At 46.9% G+C, this 22,036-nt stretch overlaps 1 protein-coding gene across 2 annotated transcripts in view; it reads right to left on the minus strand.

The window, feature by feature from the left end:
* Window positions 1-22,036, minus strand: part of TBX20 (T-box transcription factor 20) — a 114,469-nt gene that overhangs the window by 66,611 nt on the left and 25,822 nt on the right. For both annotated transcript variants that reach the window (XM_069613246.1, XM_069613245.1), the window contains exons 4-5: window positions 6,904-7,012; window positions 542-700 (exon numbers count right to left, since the gene is read on the minus strand). In XM_069613246.1, the coding sequence (XP_069469347.1) occupies window positions 542-700; window positions 6,904-7,012 (268 nt within the window). The remainder of the gene's footprint in view (window positions 1-541; window positions 701-6,903; window positions 7,013-22,036) is intronic.

Here is a 22,036-nt window from a genome sequence, read left to right on the forward strand (position 1 = left end):
GAAAGCAAGCTCAGAGCAGCTGTCCAGTAGCGACTGCACTGAGAGCACAGCTCATGTTCCCCACAAGGCAGATACAAGCCAGAAAAGGCAGGGAGGGCATAAGCAAATGAAGTGGCATATGACATGCCAGTGCAGGTAATTCTCCATGTCATTTAAAGCACTTGAATGTATGACAACCAACTTGCACTCTACTGGTTACTGACTTGAGCCACGTCCAGCATTCTTATGATAAGTTATAATATTACTTGTTTAACTTACAGGGGGGAAATGTGTTTTCGTTAAGACTTCAGCTAACAACAAAGTGGAATGCTCACGATATGTGCTTATATGTCATGTGCTTAACAATTCAACTGTATTATATTCTCTTCAACACCACTTGAACCTGTGCCATATATTATCCACAAATCATAGACTGATGTCCATGAAGTCCAAGGTGGGCTTAGCAAACAAGTAAAACATGTCATGACACAGAATGAACAGGTGGACAAGTGTGTCTTTGGACTGTGTGTAACCATTACACTGAACCACAGAGACTACTTACCAGCTGGTTTTGATAAGCTGTGACGGCTGTGAAAACTGTCTCAGGAAAGATAAATGTCCGGAATTCTTCTGATTTTAGATTGAGAAGAGAGGCGGTGTGGTCCTTCTTTTTAATGATGTGTACCCTGGGCTGGTACTTATGCATGGAGTTCAGGATGATCTGCAAAGGGGAGGACTGCAAGATTACCAATTGATCAGCAATCATGGCCAATAGAACAAGCAAACAACAGTTAATGAAACAACAACAAATAAACAACAACTGTATGAACCAAAGCAGACCCATGAAATGACATTGGAAATTGAGATCCTCGACAGAATACGAGGAATATGGGTTAAATGAGAGAAGGGCATAGCAAACATTGGAGCATCTACTGGCGGGCCCTGGTTGTGACAGATCACGGTCAACATCAACTAGAGGCATCCAGGCAGGGTTGTTAGGGAAGAGTTATTGCCTGGAGTTATTGCCTGGTAGATTTCTCCATTTGTGGAAGCCCATGGTTCAACAGAACGTGGCCTGGAGGGGCTGACTCTGCATTGACTTGAACCACTGGGTTTCCTTTGGACTAAGAACACATGGTGCAGTCAGATGTACTGTGATGGCTTGAGCACGGCAAGGTTTGCCAACACTTAAATACATGTACCACTTCAAATACATATTATTGTGGGTCATTCTGGATGGTGGTGCTGATTGTGCCCTATGTTTTATACAGAGAGGTGGATCTATTTCACTTATGTGTTGGAACCATCTGAAAGTGTACCTAGGGAAAATACTGTCATAATCTTTTTATTGATTCGTGGAGAGTGACAGCAAAAATTACCCTGATGCCATCTCTCCTTCCCATTTTCCCCTTGAGTGCAGTACCTAAGAAACCATCATAGTGTGCAGCCTTACCCTGAGTAACCCCCAACGCTTGCTGCACGTTGTAAAATGTAGACTTTTGGCAATTCTGCTTTTCGCTGTGCATATTTTGCTACTTTTTTGCAGTTAACATTCACATTTAATTTCTGGTCATTTTTAGAGGGAGGGAAAGTATGTGGTTGGTCATCCGGTACATGGGTGAAGAAAGGCACCCACCATTCATGTGAGAGCAAGACAAACACATTTCCAATTCATGACAGTGGCTTTATGCTACTGCTTATATGTTTTCTCTGCCTTTTTGCGCAGCTAAAAGACTAGGGTGTTCACCAGATTTGAGGATGTTTGAGGACGTTTATACATATTACAGAACTAGAGAAGGCACTTTATTACATTAATTTTTAACATGGTGTGGTACGTGCGCCGTACTCAGGTACACAATCCAATTCATGCGAAAGCCCACACTACCTAAATACTCTAACGGTTAGCGCAGAGTGAGCAGAACTACCTCCAATTCACACAAAATGGTAATTTTAGCATAACGCATTTGAATCAGTGCTTGTACATTTTAAATATTGTATTTGTTATTTCTCTGTGTCCCTTTGTAAGACAGCGCTGATTTGGCTTGATTGGTGAAAAGCACATACATATACCATCAGTAAGGAAATAATTTAAAAAATCCCATTCTAAGTATAGGGGCTGTCCCAGGGCCCAGAGCACCCATGTACTCGTCGCCCCTGTTCAGCAGTAACAAAAGAAAAAGTAAGTGACCAATGCAAAAACCCTTGGGACATTCACATCAGCATTGGAAAAACAAGGGAAATGTGTGGTGCAATGAAAGGCCCCAAACGGAAGGTCCCTTTCACATGAAAAGTAGGATTTTTTAACAATGTCACACAAATGGCTTTGCATGTGTGTTTGCAGAAGAAAACTGAAGGGCCATGTGAAAAAGGCCTACCTGTCATTACCCAAGGAAAAGCAGCCTTTTAATTCACAATGGAAGGGTAATTCAAAGGTCCCTTTCACATGAAAAACAGGATTTTTAAACACTGTCACAAAATTGGCTTTGTACGTGTTTTTGCCATTAAATGTGAAAAATGTACCCCATCTAACATAAACATGTCAGGGAAAAAGACATGGTTCGTGTTCACAAAAGGTAATGTATATTATGTTTCGCATGCAAAATACCAGCAGACATTTGAAAAGAAAAGCCACTTTGTTTTCATGAAAAGCTTTCTGTAGGACACATGTCACAAAGAACTCCCCCACTGGAAGGCTGGCATCCTAGTGTTTACAACTCCAATAAGATGTGGCCTGTCTGAAAGTTATTGTCCCTGAAGGCTGGGCTATGTGCAGAGACAAATGGCCCTGGCTGGTGCATGACCAAAATGTAGAGGGGGTCTGTGAAGACAATACAATTAAGGGAGGCTGAAACTCCAACTTCAAAGAGACTCATAAAAAACTCTGGTCACAGGCCGGACCAGAGAGATAATTGGCTGGATGAAGCAGAGCTCCCATTTGCTGAACATACAGATGTACACTTAATTTAAAAGGACTATTATAATTTAGGCCTTTTTCCCAGCAACCATGAGTCAGATTTTCTTTATTTATGTGTCAATTTGTAGGAAATCTCCAGGCGATGTTGAAGATATAAAATTAATGCACCTATAACTCAGGGAACTGAAATGGCCATCTAAAATGGGTTTCTGGCAGATCTGAAAATGTTCCAACTGTGAGAGTTGGTAAATGGGTGGATGGTGAAATTAGGAATATGAGAAATACATTGCATTTTTCTAACGATTATGCTTTTGTGAAAATGGCAGTCAATTGCCACACGGTCATGCAAAAAAGTATGGACCTGGCTGTCATCTTATTTAATTCCCCATGTTTAGCTGAATCAGAAACTATATATATTATGTCAGTTGTGAGTGAGATTATGTAGTGTTGCCACATAACTAGATGTTTGCCAAAATTTGACATGAGAACAAATGGGGATTGCAAATGGAAGTTGCCATATGTCTGCTCCAGACTTCTAAACCAATCCGTAGAGCTGGGCTGGAGTAGGGAGGAGAGAGCAGGGTAACTGTCCAATCCTATTTGTGAGAGCTCTTGCAGGGCACTCCCCAAGACTGTAAACTTGAAGGTGTCATTGCTGCTATATAAGGGGGAATGCACTGGGATTAAGGGACAGAGCTGCTGAAATCTACCATCAAGAGGGCTGCTGAAACTTACCATCTGACAGCTGCAAGGAAACACCAGAGTATATTGCTGAGAGTGCATCTGAGTGGAGCTGTCTATTTCTAGGAAGGCCAAAAAGCTGACTGGGTCCTATGGTGGAGAGCGGGAGGCCATCCTTGAGAGTGGAATGACCAGACCCTTGCCCTATCTTTCCAGTGGGTCCTGACATGCAGCTGGCATTCCTCAACTTTAAACAGAGGCTTCTTATGTAAGTAGAACTGAGCTATGTGAAACCAAAAGATGGGGGAATCTACAGGCCTTAAATCCTTTTCCTGTATCGTGGGTGGGAGAGTGGAGAAAACTGTGTATACATAGCCTATTAAACTTAAAATATTCACTTAATGAATTCCCTTTGGCACAATACTACGGATGATTTTGTTAAAATTCAAAATTAACAAAGCTCATTCCCAGTGTGCGCAGAAAAACTATAGCCTAATATTTAATTGGGTAATCATTTTTGTTCTGTTGACCCTGACTTCTTTAAGGAAGAGGGTTGTTTGTTCATAAATCAGTCCAATCTTTTTGTCCAACCTTGCCCAACAGGCTTTCAGTGGAGGGGGTCTGAAATCCACAATTCTTCAAACATCCTAATTTTTCTGTCAGACTTCCCTACCCTAGACCAAAGTAGGGGGGGTCTTGAAAAGCAAACCGTTAAATCACCCTTTGTTTATTTGAAAGCAAAAGTGTGGGTGAAGTAATAATTGCCATATGCATTGTCCCAAATTTGTATAAGCTGTATGTTTCTCTTCATATCACATGCCCCTCCTCTCTGTACCCCAATGAAACTGTACACCCCATTTCAATGCAACCATTGAACGCAGGCGAGTTTGGCATGGACTTATGGCTGCAAGACCCATTTTGGCACTGAGATCTTTTGGTGCCTGCATGTTTGTGTGGGACAATATCACTATTTTAATTTTCATATGCACAAGCTACATACATTAACTCAAGTCATTCTGGATGCTATGCTTTCCTTTTTCTGAAACATGACCTGGGATGATATATATATATATATATATATATATATATATATATATATATATATATATATATATATATATATATATATATTTTGCTTATGTACACACTAAGATCCTACGTCTTTGTGGTTATATATTCGGTCTTGCAGTCCAGCTAGCTGGGTTCAAACGGCAGCAATCCCTTTTTTAAAAAAAAATGCCAAACTGGGCACGCCAAAAAAGGTTTTGCGGCCAATTGTCTGCGCCAAATCGGCCCACGCCGAACTGGCGCTGCCGAAATGTCCTGCTCCGCCAATGAAATAGTTTCATCTCATAAGTGATGCTCAAGCACCACTCAGAGGTTTAAATTAAAAATGTGTTTCCTTTGCCTTTTGAATGTTTTTAGATCATGGGCCCTGCTAGGGCACATTCAGAGGAAAAGCTGGATCCAGCTGTGCAAAGAGCCCTTCATGAATGAGTCGAGATCTGTGAGTGAGGACTCAAGATGTGAATCTGCCTATTACGGCATACCGTGAAGATTGTGACTGATGAACTCTGGGACGCAGATGCACACTTACAGATGTTTAATCAATGAAAGTCATAAATGTTCATTTGATAATAAACAAATTGGTAAAAAATAGTTTGGGAGTGTGGAGGTCAGAAATGCTGTGTGTATCAGCTGAGGAAAAGGTTTATTTTAACAGCAAAATGTAAGCAGCAAATGATAGTTTGATATAGCCTCTGTTTATGGGGATATATTGTTACATTTGTTTACAAATAGCTACATAAAATAGGCAACATTGTATTGGCTTCCTTCCTGTTAGTAACAGCGTGCCGCCCTGTCCCCGCCCTCGTGGTGTGTTTTCTACCCTGCTTTCATGTAATAGAGTAAGGGACTTTCGATAATATATGCACTGTAGTTGCTTTACTTTGGTAAACTGCTAAATGTCGGGCAAGGGTCAAGTCCTAAAAACTAAGTGGGGGGCTCATTAACATACTAATTGAATGTGGCATCATCAGAAATTAGCATATCAACGTGCCCTCTGAAAAAAGTGGGAGGACTCCACCCACCCATGTCTAACCTCGACTTGAGCCCTGATATCGAGAGATTATTGAAATCATTGTTACTTTGGAATGACAAAGTGCTCCTCATATTCGATTAGTGCTGCATGAGTGTCATGCATACATTAATAGCCCAAAAGGTGGCCGCTGCTGTGCAGTGCTACTATGCATCTGAGACCCTTAGGATATAATATTACTACACCTTCTTATGCCTGATTTACAAAAGCCTTTTGTAAAATGGAAAATCCCATCTAAAAATGCTTTGTAAATCAGGCGCCTTGTCTGCGTTTATGGTATCACTACATATTATCCCCACCAAAAATATCACTATCTATATGGTCGTCTGGAACGGCCATAGGCAATATTTTTGGGGGGATCATTTTGGGGGTTTTTGGGAGTGGGGGTTGCAGGGGTGTCCCCCACTCCTTTAAAAATAATGCAGGGGTTTCCACCACAGGTTCCATGCCGTAATATCACCGGAAAAATATGGCGATATTTTTGTGGGGATATTAACACATGGAACTGCGTTTATTATATGATACGATAGATTATTTATAAAGCGCTTAATACCAGAGGTTTCTAAGCGCGGACCCAGAGATAAAACCTGTGTTGCTCCGTGTCGTCTTTGAGATTGTTGCCCCCGAGCTATCCTCCCACATAAATCCAATCTCGGCCTTGTTGGCTCCAATATGTAACAGAGCCGCCTTGAATGTGTTGCGACAACATTGGCTCCTTCCATTTAAATGAGGTTAGAATGTACATTCACAGGTAGGACACCAGAAGAGGGGATGAGTGCACATTATTAAAACATTCAGAGACCCGGACGGGACTTCACTATTTGTTGGATTGCCGTACTGATGCTAGATGAGATAATGTTACTCAGCCAAGGTAGTGCACACTTCACAAGATCGATTGTCAGAAATGTGGCTCAGTAAACACCCCATCACACATAAAAGGACATCTAAGGGGCTGATTTAGAAAAATTAGCATGCAGAAGTCCTATTGAAAAGATTTTTGTAAATCAGGCACTGTTTGTTGTGAATGCTACACAATCGTTTCTATGTTTTCTTTTATATGCATGATCACAAAATAACACGTGATTAGGTAGGTTTCCCCTACAGTAAGGGTTCATTCACACAAGTGTTTTATAATGGCACAACCCCATTGGAAAACGCTCGGTGAACCTATGTTGTAAAGTTGACAATGCTTCGAGTGTTGCTTGTTGCATTTGGCTCATTCAATACGTACATGCCCATGCTGGTCCAGCTCGTTGTTGGTGAGCTTCACTTTTTCGAAGGACACCATCTGCTTGAGCAACTGCTCTCCCGTGAATGGGGAATCGGGGTGCACATATAACCTGCGGAAACAAAGGAATAGTTTGCGTATTTAACATGGAACACAACGAGGACACACCCCTGACCCTCCCATTCATCAGGAAAGGGGGCCCAGTAATACCATGGACATTATTCACAAAGGCGCGCGGCATCCGCCAACGCGTCGGGACAATTATAACAGTGATATAAAAAATACATAAATGTCACCTGACTCAAAAAACGGGTGAACTGAGAAAGAAGGTGTTGGGTGCAGTAAATCAATTCCCTTAAGTTTGGGGTCAAGGATGCATGTACACATTATACATCGAAAAGGTTACAAAAGAGCCATTTCAAGTGACTTGCTTTAGATGTACTGTTGTCAAAATCATAAAAAAAAGTGTTTCATGGATGTCGGCCCATTGTGCATACATACTGAATAAATCAACGAGAAAAAAACACCTTTGCTCCGGTTCAATGTCATTTAATTGAGGGGTGTCATTTCAATGGGTTTTTTCCGAGTATTTTCTACCGAAACAACTCATCGAAATTGATTTATTTTTTATTTTTGAGGGAGTTTCCCCCCATTTTTGTTTTACCTACTCCCAAACAAACCACGCTTTATATATACTTTCCCAATCCCCCATATCTTTCTATGAGTTTTTTCAGAAACATTTACTCGTAAAAAACACATCGAAATTACACCCGTCGATGAAAGAACGCTATACACGTTGCTCCTTACTGAACCACTTATACGCAAACTGTCTGCATGCAAGTGAAGTGCACAGGTGCTTGTGACGAGACCTTGCATTTGGCATTTGCCAGCCAAGGCTGTTATATTCCCAGGTACTCAAACCGTTTTACAGCTGTCTCCGTTTTATGACCAGGTCATATCCGTTATGCCAAGGCTTGGCAAATGCCTACTCCAGGCTTACACAAAAAACAAAACCGTTTACTTTGCCAATGCTGGTTAAATTCAGCTACTGATGTCTCCCCATCATTCCTGCTCAATGTGCAGGAAGTGGTCATGACAGGAATGCGTGAACATTAGTGGGACAGGAAAAGAGTGTGGCACAGTGGGAAAATGGCCTAATGCTATGGCATGCTGAGGCAGGAGGCCATGGTGGGAAGGTGAGGCATGAAGAGACCATGAGGTACAAATAGAGGGGGCTCAAGGGGACATAAGAAAGGACATTAGCAGCAAGCATTGGTAATGCCAATAGGTTTGGCGTTTAACGCTGCTCTTTGCGTTTTGCATTTATAGGCACCGGGTTGCAAGGAGGGGAGTGCAAAGATTCAAAGGAGGCGTCAATAAGGGGTGCAGGTGTGCAATAGAATGAGAGGGGAATAGAGCAAGGGAGGAAGCCATTGATAGAGGGTGAGAGGGGATAGGGAGAAGGGGTAAGGTGGGTGGGGAATAAAGGGTGTGGGGCAGGGGTGGCTGAGGGAATAATGGGTGGGCGGGGGTAATGAGAGAGGAGGTAGGGTTGAGTAAGGAAAGCGAGGGCTGGATGAGTGACAGTAGAGAGAGGGGGTACGGTGGGTGGGGATGCAGAGAGAGGGGGTAGGGCAGATGGATGGTAGAGCAAGTGGGCGTAGGGTGGGTGGGGGTAGAGTGGTTGGGTAGGGATAGAGAGAATGGGGGTAGGGTGGGTGGTGTTGCGAGAGAGGGGGTAAGGCAGATGGGTGGGGAACACAAAGGGGGTTGGGTGGGTGGGGCAAAGAGAAAGTGGGGGTAGGGTTGGTTGGTGGTGGTAGAGAGTGTGGGTTGGGTGAGTGGGTGGGGGTAGAGAGAGTGTAGGTAGGGTGGGTGGGGGTAGAGAGACTGGCGGTAGTGTGGGTGGGTGGGAGTAGAGAGGGTGGGGGTAGGGTGGTGGTAGAGAGAGTGTGGGTAGGGTGAGTGGGTGGGGTAGTGAGTGTGAGGGTAGGTTGGGGTAGAGAGAGTGGTAGTAGGGTGGGTGAGGGTAGAGAGAGCGGAGGTAGGGTGTGCGAGGGAAGAGGGGGTTGGGGTGGATGTATGGGTTGGGGTGGCTCATTGGTGTTAGTTGCTTGGGGGCAGGAAATATGAACAACAAAGCAACCACAGGAGGACTTGTCAAATGTAGCCCAAAATAGCCCACACATAACCCAGCCAGCACTTCTAATGGTGGTGGGGTCTGTGGGGGTAGAGAGTGGGAGAGTGGAGTGGGTGAGAGCAGAGAGTGTGGGGATGGGGATAGAGAGATTGCTCAAGTGTTGGGTGGGTGTTAGTAGAGAGGAAGTCTCAGGAGTAATAAAAAAAGAATGCTGCAGAAAGTAGTCCAAAAATAATCCCAATTGTACATGAAATAGTCCAAAATAGCCCAATAAGGCAAATCACTATGCAGTTGGGAAATGGAAAGCCCGGCCCGGCAAAGCTGTAGATTCGAACAAATCCTGTTAGGGATCTCCGTGTGTAGTATGGCGGAGAAGTTTGGATAGTTTTTATTTCAGCGAATTGGCCATTTCATGGCATGGCATTGCTGGTTGCTATGCCAACCAGATGTTCTGAGTTCAGAACCCCATTCCCCCCCCCCCCTCTCTCTGTTTTGTAACAATGGTTTCGGCAATTTTGTGGCTTGCACCACAAAGATTCACCAGGAGAGTCATGCCAAATTCACAGGGAGCCCAATGACACCAGCTCTATGAGGATTACATGGGCCTATTGGACACCCTCACACAACCGGATGCTCTATGTCACTGGGAGATGGCCGTCTGTTACTAACTTTCAAACAAGGACCATTCTAATCCCATACTAGGCATTCTGTCACTAGTCAGAGAAAATAACCCTGCGGTTCGCTGTCTGCCCCGAGAGCGGCACCCGAGTCCAAAGGATACCCTGAACACCAGCCCTCACAGTACAAGCCGATCTCATGAAGTTTTCTGTCACCACCCTCCCCTGACCTCATGTGTGGTGCAGGGAGGCTGGACACCATGTATGGGTTTGTTTTGTGGGGAAGCAGGATGGCAGTGATGGGTTCGTCCTTTGGGTAGGGTTGAGGAGGCAGGCCTGGGTTTTGTATTGAGGTGGGAAGGAAGGCAGGACAGCAGGCATGGGCTCTCTGTTGTGGTAGGTGGCAAGGCAGCAAGCAGAGTATGGGTTCTGTGTTTGTGAAGGGAAAGGAGGCAGGTGGGCAGGGAGGGGGCTCTGTGTTGTGGTAGGTGGCATGGCAGGAAGCAGAGTACTGGTGCTCTGTTTGTGAGGGGAGGCAGGACGGCAGGTATGGAGTTTGAATTGTGGGGAAGCAGGATGCCGGGTATCCGTTTCTTTTTGTGGGGCTTTAGAAAAGGCAGGACACCAGATCTGTTTTTTTTGTGGTTGCTGGTGAGGCAGAACGCCAGGTATGGGTTTTGTCTTGTGGTGGATGACGAGTCAGGACGCTAGGTATGGGTTTTGTCTTGTGGTGGGTGGCGAGTCAGGACTCCAGGCATGGGTTTTGTCTTGTGGTGGGTGGCGAGTCAGGACTCCAGGTATGGGTTATGTCTTTTGGTGGGTGGCGAGTCAGGACTCCGGGTATGGGTTTTGTCTTGTGGTGGGTGGTGAGTCAGGACTCTAGGTATGGATTTTGTCTTGTGGTGGGTGACGAGTCGGGACGCTAGGTATGGGTTTTGTCTTGGTGTGGGTGGCGAGTCAGGACGCTAGGTATGGGTTTTGTCTTGTGGTGGGTGGCGAGTCAGGACTCCAGGTATGGGATTTGTCTTGTGGTGGGTGGCGAGTCAGGACTCCAGGTATGGGTTATGTCTTTTGGTGGGTGGCGAGTCAGGACTCCAGGTATGGGTTTTGTCTTGTGGTGGGTGGTGAGTCAGGACTCTAGGTATGGATTTTGTCTTGTGGTGGGTGACGAGTCGGGACGCTAGGTATGGATTTTGTCTTGGTGTGGGTGGGGAGTCGGAACGCTAGGTATGGGTTTTGTCTTGTGGTGGGTGGCGAGTCAGGACTCTAGGTATGGATTTTGTCTTGTGGTGGGTGATGAGTCGGGATGCTTGGTATGGGTTTTGTCTTGTGGTGGGTGGCGAGTCAGGACTCCAGGTATCGGTTTTGTCTTGTGGTTGGTGGCGAGTCAGGACTCCAGGTATGGGTTTTGTCTTGTGGTGGGTGGCGAGTCAGGACTCTAGGTATAGGTTTTGTCTTGTGGTGGGTGACGAGTCAGGACTCTAGGTATGGATTTTGTCTTGTGGTGGGTGGCGAGTCCGGACGCTAGATATGTGTTTTGTCTTGTGGTGGGTGCGAGTCAGGACTCCAGGTATGGGTTTTGTCTTGTGGTGGGTGGCGAGTCGGGACGCTAGTTATGGGTTTTGTCTTGTGGTGGGTGGCGAGTCAGGACTCCCGGTATGGGTTTTGTCTTGTGGTGGGTGGCGAATCAGGACTCCAGGTATCGGTTTTGTCTTGTGGTTGGTGGCGAGTCAGGACTCCAGGAATGGGTTTTGTCTTGTGGTGGGTGGCGAGTCAGGACTCTAGGTATGGGTTTTGTCTTGTGGTGGGTGACGAGTCAGGACGCTAGGTATGGGTTTTATCTTGTGGTGGGTGCCGAGTCGGGACGCTAGATATGGGTTTTGTCTTGTGGTGGGTGGCGAGTCAGGACTCCAGGTATGGGTTTTGTCTTGTGGTGGGTGGCGAGTCAGGACTCCAGGTATGGGTTTTGTCTTGTGGTGGGTGGCGAGTCGGGACGCTAGGTATGGGTTTTTTCTTGTGGTGGGTGGCGAGTCAGGATTCCAGGTATGGGTTTTGTCTTGTGGTGGGTGGCGAGTCAGGACTCCAGGTATGGGTTTTGTCTTGTGGTGGGTGGCGAGTCAGGACTCCAGGTATGGGTTTTGTCTTGTGGTGGGTGGCGAGTCAGGACTCTAGGTATGGGTTTTGTGCTGTGGTGGGTGACGAGTCAGGATGATAGGTATGGATTTTGTCTTGTGGGGGGTGGCGAGTCAGGACTCCAGGTATGGGTTTTGTCTTGTGGTGGGTGGCGAGTCAGGACTCTAGGTATGGGTTTTGTCTTGTGGTGGGTGGCGAGTCAGGACTCTAGGTATGGGTTTTGTGTTGTGGTGGGTCCCAAGTCAGGATGCCAAGTATGGGTCCTTTGTCGATGGGTTTGTGTTCGGTTCTTACAGCCAACACACCCTGGCTCAGCCCGTTCCATGAATTCACCTATTCCCCCACCTCTGGTGTAAATCTACACTAAGTGACTGCACTATTTGAGAGACACGGCTTAACAAGCTAAACAGTTCACAACCTGAACTTTAGCAGCTGCTGTAGGAAATTAATAATGGCACTTTTTTTTAAACACAGTAGTTTTGGGTGCCACAACAAAAAGATGGAGGAATGTAAGTGATGACAGCGGTTGCAAATGTGGCATTGGCGATATGGAGGGTATTTTTTAACTGATATGTACAACACTAAGAGTCGGAGGGCAGCATCAGAGTGCTTGGGGGTAAATGATGCATTTGGGCTTTATGTTAAACAAGTATGAGAGTACAAATGAGAGGCATTCCTTAAGCATTGATCCAGCAAGAAAAGTGCTTCCAATATGCATTATTTATGCAGTTACTAAGCTCAACTCATCTATGCACAGGGAACCAACAGTTCAAATGAGCTAAGTGCACAGTCAGTGAACAGTTCTTAAATGGTTAACTCATTGCTTAGCCTATAGAACACAAGAATGGCTTGCGGAAGAGAATTGCTTACCATTGATTGCTAACTGTCATTTGATCATCCCAACTGCTTGATACGTGCTTGAGAAATGTTAAGCAGGCATTTCTCTTCATCAATTTATGGGCATTGCTTGTCATAATGTATTGTATTGCATGTGCTTGTTTTTAAATGCACTATGGAGAAATCCAAGCAGAATTCTAGCACTAATGCTGCTACCGCCAGTTGTCATGGTGGGTTTCTCTGCATTAGCTTGAGACCGCCTTCCTCATGGTGATCCAGAGGTGTGCAGGCATGCAATCACTGTCCTTGGCTGGTGAGGACAGCCCAGCTCACTGCTACCGCCAGTTGTCATGGTGGTTTTCTCTGCATTCGCTTGAGACCGCCTTCCTCATGGTGATCCAGAGGTGTGCAGGCATGCAATCACTGTCCTTGGCTGGTGAGGACAGCCCAGCTCACTGCTACCGCCAGTTGTCATGGTGGTTTTCTCTGCATTCGCTTGAGGCCGCCTTCCTCATGGTGACCCAGAGGTGTGCAGGCATGCAATCACTGTCCTTGGCTGGTGAGGACAGCCCAGCTCACTGCTACCGCCAGTTGTCATGGTGGTATTCTCTGCATTCGCTTGAGGCCGCCTTCCTCATGGTGACCCAGAGGTGTGCAGGCATGCAATCACTGTCCTTGGCTGGTGAGGACTGCCCAGCTCACTGCTACCGCCAGTTGTCATGGTGGTTTTCTCTGCATTCGCTTGAGGCCGCCTTCCTCATGGTGACCCAGAGGTGTGCAGGCATGCAATCACTGTCCTTGGCTGGTGAGGACAGCCCAGCTCACTGCTACCGCCAGTTGTCATGGTGGGTTTCTCTGCATTAGCTTGAGACCGCCTTCCTCATGGTGACCCAGAGGTGTGCAGGCATGCAATCACTGTCCTTGGCTGGTGAGGACTGCCCAGCTCACTGCTACCGCCAGTTGTCATGGTGGGTTTCTCTGCATTAGCTTGAGACCGCCTTCCTCATGGTGACCCAGAGGTGTGCAGGCATGCAATTGGCTGGTGAGGACAGCCCAGCTCGCTGCTACTGCCAGTTGTCATGGTGGTTTTCTCTGCATTCGCTTGAGGCCGCCTTCCTCATGGTGACCCAGAGGTGTGCAGGCATGCAATCACTGTCCTTGGCTGGTGAGGACAGCCCAGCTCACTGCTACCGCCAGTTGTCATGGTGGGTTTCTCTGCATTAGCTTGAGACCGCCTCCCTCATGGTGACCCAGAGGTGTGCAGGCATGCAATCACTGTCCTTGGCTGGTGAGGACAGCCCAGCTCACTGCTACCGCCAGTTGTCATGGTGGGTTTCTCTGCATTCGCTTGAGGCCGCCTTCCTCATGGTGACCCAGAGGTGTGCAGGCATGCAATCACTGTCCTTGGCTGGTGAGGACTGCCCAGCTCACTGCTACCGCCAGTTGTCATGGTGGGTTTCTCTGCATTAGCTTGAGACCGCCTTCCTCATGGTGACCCAGAGGTGTGCAGGCATGCAATTGGCTGGTGAGGACAGCCCAGCTCGCTGCTACTGCCAGTTGTCATGGTGGTTTTCTCTGCATTCGCTTGAGGCCGCCTTCCTCATGGTGACCCAGAGGTGTGCAGGCATGCAATCACTGTCCTTGGCTGGTGAGGACAGCCCAGCTCACTGCTACCGCCAGTTGTCATGGTGGGTTTCTCTGCATTAGCTTGAGACCGCCTCCCTCATGGTGACCCAGAGGTGTGCAGGCATGCAATCACTGTCCTTGGCTGGTGAGGACAGCCCAGCTCACTGCTACCGCCAGTTGTCATGGTGGGTTTCTCTGCATTCGCTTGAGGCCGCCTTCCTCATGGTGACCCAGAGGTGTGCAGGCATGCAATCACTGTCCTTGGCTGGTGAGGACTGCCCAGCTCACTGCTACCGCCAGTTGTCATGGTGGTTTTCTCTGCATTCGCTTGAGGCCGCCTTCCTCATGGTGACCCAGAGGTGTGCAGGCATGCAATCACTGTCCTTGGCTGGTGAGGACAGCCCAGCTCACTGCTACCGCCAGTTGTCATGGTGGGTTTCTCTGCATTAGCTTGAGACCGCCTTCCTCATGGTGACCCAGAGGTGTGCAGGCATGCAATCACTGTCCTTGGCTGGTGAGGACAGCCCAGCTCGCTGCTACTGCCAGCTGTCATGGTGGGTTTCTCTGCATTAGCTTGAGACCGCCTTCCTCATGGTGACCCAGAGGTGTGCAGGCATGCAATTGGCTGGTGAGGACAGCCCAGCTCGCTGCTACTGCCAGTTGTCATGGTGGTTTTCTCTGCATTCGCTTGAGGCCGCCTTCCTCATGGTGACCCAGAGGTGTGCAGGCATGCAATCACTGTCCTTGGCTGGTGAGGACAGCCCAGCTCACTGCTACCGCCAGTTGTCATGGTGGGTTTCTCTGCATTAGCTTGAGACCACCTTCCTCATGGTGACCCAGAGTTGTGCAGGCATGCAATTGGCTGGTGAGGACAGCCCAGCTCGCTGCTACTGCCAGTTGTCATGGTGGTTTTCTCTGCATTCGCTTGAGACCGCCTTCCTCATGGTGACCCAGAGGTGTGCAGGCATGCAATCACTGTCCTTGGCTGGTGAGGACAGCCCAGCTCACTGCTACCGCCAGTTGTCATGGTGGGTTTCTCTGCATTCGCTTGAGGCCACCTTCCTCATGGTGACCCAGAGGTGTGCAGGCATGCAATCACTGTCCTTGGCTGGTGAGGACAGCCCAGCTCACTGCTACCGCCAGTTGTCATGGTGGTTTTCTCTGCATTCGCTTGAAGCCGCCTTCCTCATGGTGACCCAGAGGTGTGCAGGCATGCAATCACTGTCCTTGGCTGGTGAGGACAGCCCAGCTCACTGCTACCGCCAGTTGTCATGGTGGGTTTCTCTGCATTAGCTTGAGACCGCCTTCCTCATGGTGACCCAGAGGTGTGCAGGCATGCAATTGGCTGGTGAGGACAGCCCAGCTTGCTGCTACTGCCAGTTGTCATGGTGGTTTTCTCTGCATTCGCTTGAGGCCGCCTTCCTCATGGTGACCCAGAGGTGTGCAGGCATGCAATCACTGTCCTTGGCTGGTGAGGACAGCCCAGCTCACTGCTACCGCCAGTTGTCATGGTGGGTTTCTCTGCATTAGCTTGAGACCGCCTCCCTCATGGTGACCCAGAGGTGTGCAGGCATGCAATCACTGTCCTTGGCTGGTGAGGACAGCCCAGCTCACTGCTACCGCCAGTTGTCATGGTGGGTTTCCCTGCATGAGCTTGAGACCGCCTTCCTCATGGTGACCCAGAGGTGTGCAGGCATGCAATCACTGTCCTTGGCTGGTGAGGACTGCCCAGCTCACTGCTACCGCCAGTTGTCATGGTGGTTTTCTCTGCATTCGCTTGAGGCCGCCTTCCTCATGGTGACCCAGAGGTGTGCAGGCATGCAATCACTGTCCTTGGCTGGTGAGGACAGCCCAGCTCACTGCTACCGCCAGTTGTCATGGTGGGTTTCTCTGCATTAGCTTGAGACCGCCTTCCTCATTGCACCAACACAGCGAAAGAATCCGGCCTTGGGGCTTTTTTAACTATCCACGTGAGCGAGGGTATATTTTACTGGGACGCAGAATCGGCCAAACTCTCCATAATGTATGGGACAACACACACCTGTATGATCGATGTTGCCACCCTTCCAAGTAAAATATAAAGGAAAGAATATATTTAGAATTTCCTGAACGCATTGGCAGTGGCTCAGCATGAAATGTTGGGGGGTTGGGTTGTCAACAGTGATCCTTCAGCTGCTGGGATGCCAGCTTTTGATGCTTACGGTATGAAATGGCGGAAGCACAACACTCCTGGAAACAAATCAAGACCTGACCGGTACTTCGGCCATTTCACCCCGTAACCATCTGCCAGTTGCCATGCCAATGGGAAACTGCTCCCCAACTCCCCTTTCTCTCTTACAGTACCAATGTTTTGGCATTAGGTGGAGCTAGCCTGCCACCAAATACGCCAAACCCAAAAAGGGGGCACAGTAAGAAAACTGGCACAGAACTAGAAAATTAAGGAATGTGCCTGTCACCACTTTCAATTGTGCACTGATGCTTTCCAAACAGGCTCAAACTGTAAAAAAACGAACTACATACAATACATGCATAAAGGGACGAACAGAAAGATAGCCATGGCCAGAAAGTGAGCTATTACCAGAAAACGTGGCGTGCTCAGAAACTAAGGAATGGCCATAACATGAAGAAAAGATGGACACTGGAGAATTGTTAGAAAGTGGGTCATGCCGGAAAATGAGGCAGGACATAAAAATCAGGCAAAATCTCAAAGGCAGTCATGGCCAGAAACTTAGCGGTGACCACAAAAGGAGGCAATGTCAGATATGTCGACTTGACTGGAAAGTGGGGGCTCTCTAGCAAATAAACAGGGTCCAAAAAGTGAGGCAAGAACAAAAAAGGAGTCTTTGTCAAAATCAATTATCAGAAATTATGCATAGCCAAAAGTGAAGCATGATCAGAACGTTGGCATTATCGGATAATTAACACATTTTACAAATAATCAGCACGGTTTTGCAGAGGTATACAATCCCTAAAGATAGTGGAATTTATTGATGCGTGCTTCACTGCCACACACCATGCACATTTACTGGACAGCGAGAGTCACTTATTTCCAAAATGCTGTGTATTTGTGAGTTTTGCATTTTTCAAAACATCTTCATTTTTTAAAAGGTTTTTCAATTTCACTTCAGAGGGCCTGATTCACAAAGCGGTTTCAATGGGATGTACCCATTGAAAAGCGCGTTGTGAATAAGGCCCCGTGTGTCCAATGACAATGCAGCCACTTCCTTACCACACAGCACCCTTCCTCTGGTGCCTGGTTTGGCTGCTGATGTGTTTCTTCTTCCCCACATGATGGGATGAAGACAAATCAATGAGCAGAAACGGAAGCATTATCAGCAAGCGGCGGGTGACAGAAAAGGATGCATAGCTAGAATGATGTGAGTAATGCCAAGAAATCCATGCAATGGCCTATGAAATGATTCAAAACCAGAAGGTAAGGGATGAAGGGAAAGTGAGGCATGATCAAAACAGTAAGACCTGACAAGAAAAAGGGCAATTACAATAGTGGGAGAGATGGCCAGAGTGGGGGACATGATCAGAAAGTGGGGAATGACCAGAAAGTCAGACATGACCTCACCCTACAATCAGACATGATTCAAGTGTTTGGGACCATGAGGTGTGAACAGCGGATGGTGTATTACCAGAGAGTAAAGCACCATTAAAAAAAGAATTAGACATGACTAAAAAGTGGGAATGGACCAGAAACATGCATGACATAACCAGAAAAAGAGGAATACACAAAATATGCGAAAGGACCAATCAGCGACGTGCAACCAGAACATGTTATACATTCTTGTTTAGAGTGAATCATGAAAGTGGACACGGAAACATGTTTACATTGTCATAATATGTAAATATCATGATATCAATTATTAAAATGGCCAATTTTGGACACTTGGGGTTCCACCATGCGTAAGGGAAATGTTGCTGTGGACCCCTTGCTCACTGTGACGTAGTGAGACCCAGCTTCACCTTCACTGATGACGTGAAACAGGAGTCTGGGGTTGCTGTTGGTTCTCTAGTTCAGTGCTGGACTATCTTCATGGGGCGGGGGGCAGACTCTATGTGCAAATTGTCTTGTGAGGGTAGCTCAGGGGCAATGTGCTGGAACACAGGTTCGATCCCCGGGTCTGTGCTTAGAAAGCTCTGGGTATTAAGTGCATTATAAATAATCAATTACAATGACAAACCGATAGTTCCCTTCTGTGAAAGCTACAATGCAGCCAGTCAAGTGGCACCGTGAGTAGAGCGCTGCTTTGACATCTGTGCAGAGCCTGCTAACGTAGGTTCGAATCCCGGCGGGATTCAATAGTAGCAAGCTATATAAATGTCAAATTATTATTATTATTATGAGCTGCAACGCAGTTGTAAACCCTCCCAATTTGGAACTATCCCAGAGAAAAGGTTATTTGGTCATGTTCATTCTAGTATAGGGGCTCCCGCAATTTATCAAACATATGTTTAGCATTGGCACAATTTGTAAACAATAAGCCAATCAGATGACAACAGAAAGAGCCAAACGCATGAAGAAAAGAATGCAGCTAAGAGATGATCACAAGAGTATATTGCTAAATGCAATGACATGTACCGCCAGAGAGAGAATCATTTGTTAGAAATACTGTGGAGAATCAATTTCGACCATGTACCTATGAAAGTGCTGCTAGTTTGGTCTTCCACTTAGGCCCAGCCAATCCGTTCCTCCCAAGCTAGAAGGATTGTCCGGTTCAATATCGGTATATCTCTATGGTAATCTCATATCCTATTCGAGAACCGCGCCATGTCATAGAGTACATTGACCATCATTCTCCAACCAAACGATGACAAACAGCCTGCGAGTTGTTCTTATGTGGCAAGAGATGTATTTACTAAGGTCTCTGCGTATCTTGGAGGGTGGAGGGGGAGTGAGTTGCACTTGGTTTTGCCATCGAGGCAAATTCTGCAAAACCTGTATTCACTGGATGGATTTGCCCAGCCTGATGTGTCAACAGTGCAATGCATTTGGGGCGCTGCCGGCGATCTTATGTAAATGTAGGAGCAAGACACATACATGGCTCCTCCTACACATTCAGTAGCGCCCCACCACCAGATTCTCACACATAGTGCAAAGTAAAGTCTTTATTATAAATAGAATCGAAACAAAATACAACAAATGCTTTACACTCAAGCCGGTGTCAGACCAAGGCTGCTACAATATCAAGCAGGAGCCTTGAGTAAGCCCTCCACATTGAAAGCAGGATTAATAGATTCATTGCTGCTGTTAGTGGGCCAGGCCATGCCCTCGACCCACCCGTAATACCACTAAATGCACAAACTGGGGTGTTGTTGATGTCCCTGTGTACACCTGGCAAACTATGCTTTGAGGGTAGTCTACATGAGTGCATTTGTGCAAAACCGATTTGGGAGGGAACAGATATGGTTTATGCACGCTTATATTATTAGGATTCCTACTCTCTGGCACTCTAGGCCACTGTGCCAGAGGTAACTCAAGGTACTACCTACTCACCAAAAGATAACATTATAGCAAAGTGGAGAAGCAGACCTACAGCAACATGACCCGAGAACCTCCATGCAGTCAACGGCAGGATGGGGAGAGTAGACATATTGAGAGCACTGCATCCCCTTGGATCCGTAATGGCAAGTAAGATGAAAATACTTTGGGCCGTTTTTCAATGGGATTATGCCATTGTAAGGCTTTTGCAAATGAAGCCCGAGGTCTGTAGCATGGTCTCAGTAACTGCGTGAATGAGTAAACAGTTATAAAGTGTGAACTAGTGAATGGTTAATCGCAAGCATAGAGTGATACGAAGTGCTGTCATGTGGTCTCTTCACAAGAAGCATGACACAATACCCAAGTGAAATAAACTCCAGAATGAGCACCATAGCACAACCTAGCACACCACCACAACGCGCAGAAGCCCCTGCAAAGCATACTGCCATTGCAATGGAAGCAGAGCTAAAATGAAAGTTCACAAATGTAGGGCCTCGCCTACAACCATTCATACTGAATGAAGTTACTATTTTTGTCAAACTACTACCTCCAGAACTGGAAGCCTTCTTCAGTCTTGGACTAGCCGAACAACCAATGTTTATTTTAAGTTACTTGTTGTGGCTGTGCATTTGCATAAATAAAGAAAACCGAAATCATAATAGCTGTGTAGCTTTCTGTGTACTATTGTTTACCTGATGTGTCACTTTGGAGCACTAGAGATGTCTCTTCAAATATTATGGACTTGTGGTTATTTTTATTTTGAAAAACCCTCACTAGAAGTGTAATTGCTTCTATATGCGCTGATGGAGCAGCCAGGTGGCTGGTGGCAGGTCTCAAGCTATGTACGACTTAATGCTGAGGCAGCAGCAGAGGAGCTTGGACACAGGCTACACATGGCGATGGGTTCTCTGGAAAGCCCATGGAATGACCGGAAATCCCCTGGGCACGGACACAGCAGTCATGGAGGACACGCGTGCATTCCCTTACGTCATGGAAGAGTACAACTAACATGCAGGGGTGCTAAAGGTTAATTCGCACGACGAAGGGGTGAGTTGTAAGTAATTCTCTTAATCTTATGAGTGAGGGGTCATTGTGCAATTGAGGGAAAGACTTTGCCACCGCCTGGGGCATTGGAGGAGACATGTATCTCATCTGTGCACTTTGCCTTATGGTGTTCAGGGGGTTGGAATGGCACAAACACCTGGTGGTAGCGTTAGATCCTGTCCTGGAGTCACTTGGGACTGTGCTACCCTTCAGGCGTTCATAGGTCAGGCACATATCTTTGAAGTGTATTCTAGCAGGAATCGGGACACAGAAGATTGCTCTAAGGTGTGAGGGGGTGGGCTGTCTCTTCTTCACCCAAAAGATAAGCTGCTCCAGTGCTTTGAGTACCTTTCTCCACTTGAGTAATGGGTAGTAGTCGGTCGTGTAGGGTGTATTGTTATAAAGTCAAGGGAGGAGCTCAATAGAGCAACCAGGAACATGGGACTTGTGAGGGGATTGCATTGGAGGACGTGCTTTAGCATCTTTAGCTCTAAATGTGATGACTTCACTGCTGCTGCCAATTGGGATTTGAGTTTGAGAGCAACATCCTGGAAGACACCTACCCTTTTAAAGGTTGTGCGTCATTGGAAGAATGCCACATGGCAGAGGATGTCTAGTCAAGTCAGATTTTTCACGGCTAGGCCGGCATTCCAATCTTGGAGCTGCCGAAATAGCTTTTGTAAGGGGGCATGCATGGACCCATGACATGTATGTATACGATCAAAGGCAGTACAGAAAGGTTTGCTAGTGCAGGTGACATGAAGTTAGATATACAAGCCTTCCTCTTTAAAATGGAAGCCAAGGTGCTGTTTCCATAGGATGTACATGAGAGGCATTCCGGAAGATTCTGAAGAGCAGTGGGGTAGTGGGTATCGATAAGGGACTGCACAGGTGACTGATCTGGTCAGCCAGATGAAGGCTCCTCGTCACCTGCTCTGTTCTCTTGTAAAGCATAATTGAAACAGGCAGAAGGATGGCACAGACACTCTGCCAATGTCACTGGATAGCAATGCTGAGGTCTGCTGCGCTGACAACTGTTGAGAGGTTGAGTGGTATCAACATGGAAGACAAGCTTTGGTCTTTTAGATTAGGTATGGTGGAGGCCCGTCTTTTGTGGTACTCAAAAGGGTGGTATCTTTTGCGATGTTGCGGTTGACTGGGGATTAATATTTCTTGAGATATTTGATGCCCATGCAAAATCCATGCAAGGTCTGTCATAGCGGGTCCCTATAGAGCCACGAAAAGTGGGCT

Source organism: Ambystoma mexicanum, chromosome 5p (assembly GCF_040938575.1).
Source record: "Ambystoma mexicanum isolate Mex_15411 chromosome 5p, UKY_AmexF1_1, whole genome shotgun sequence".
Lineage (NCBI taxonomy): Eukaryota > Metazoa > Chordata > Amphibia > Caudata > Ambystomatidae > Ambystoma > Ambystoma mexicanum.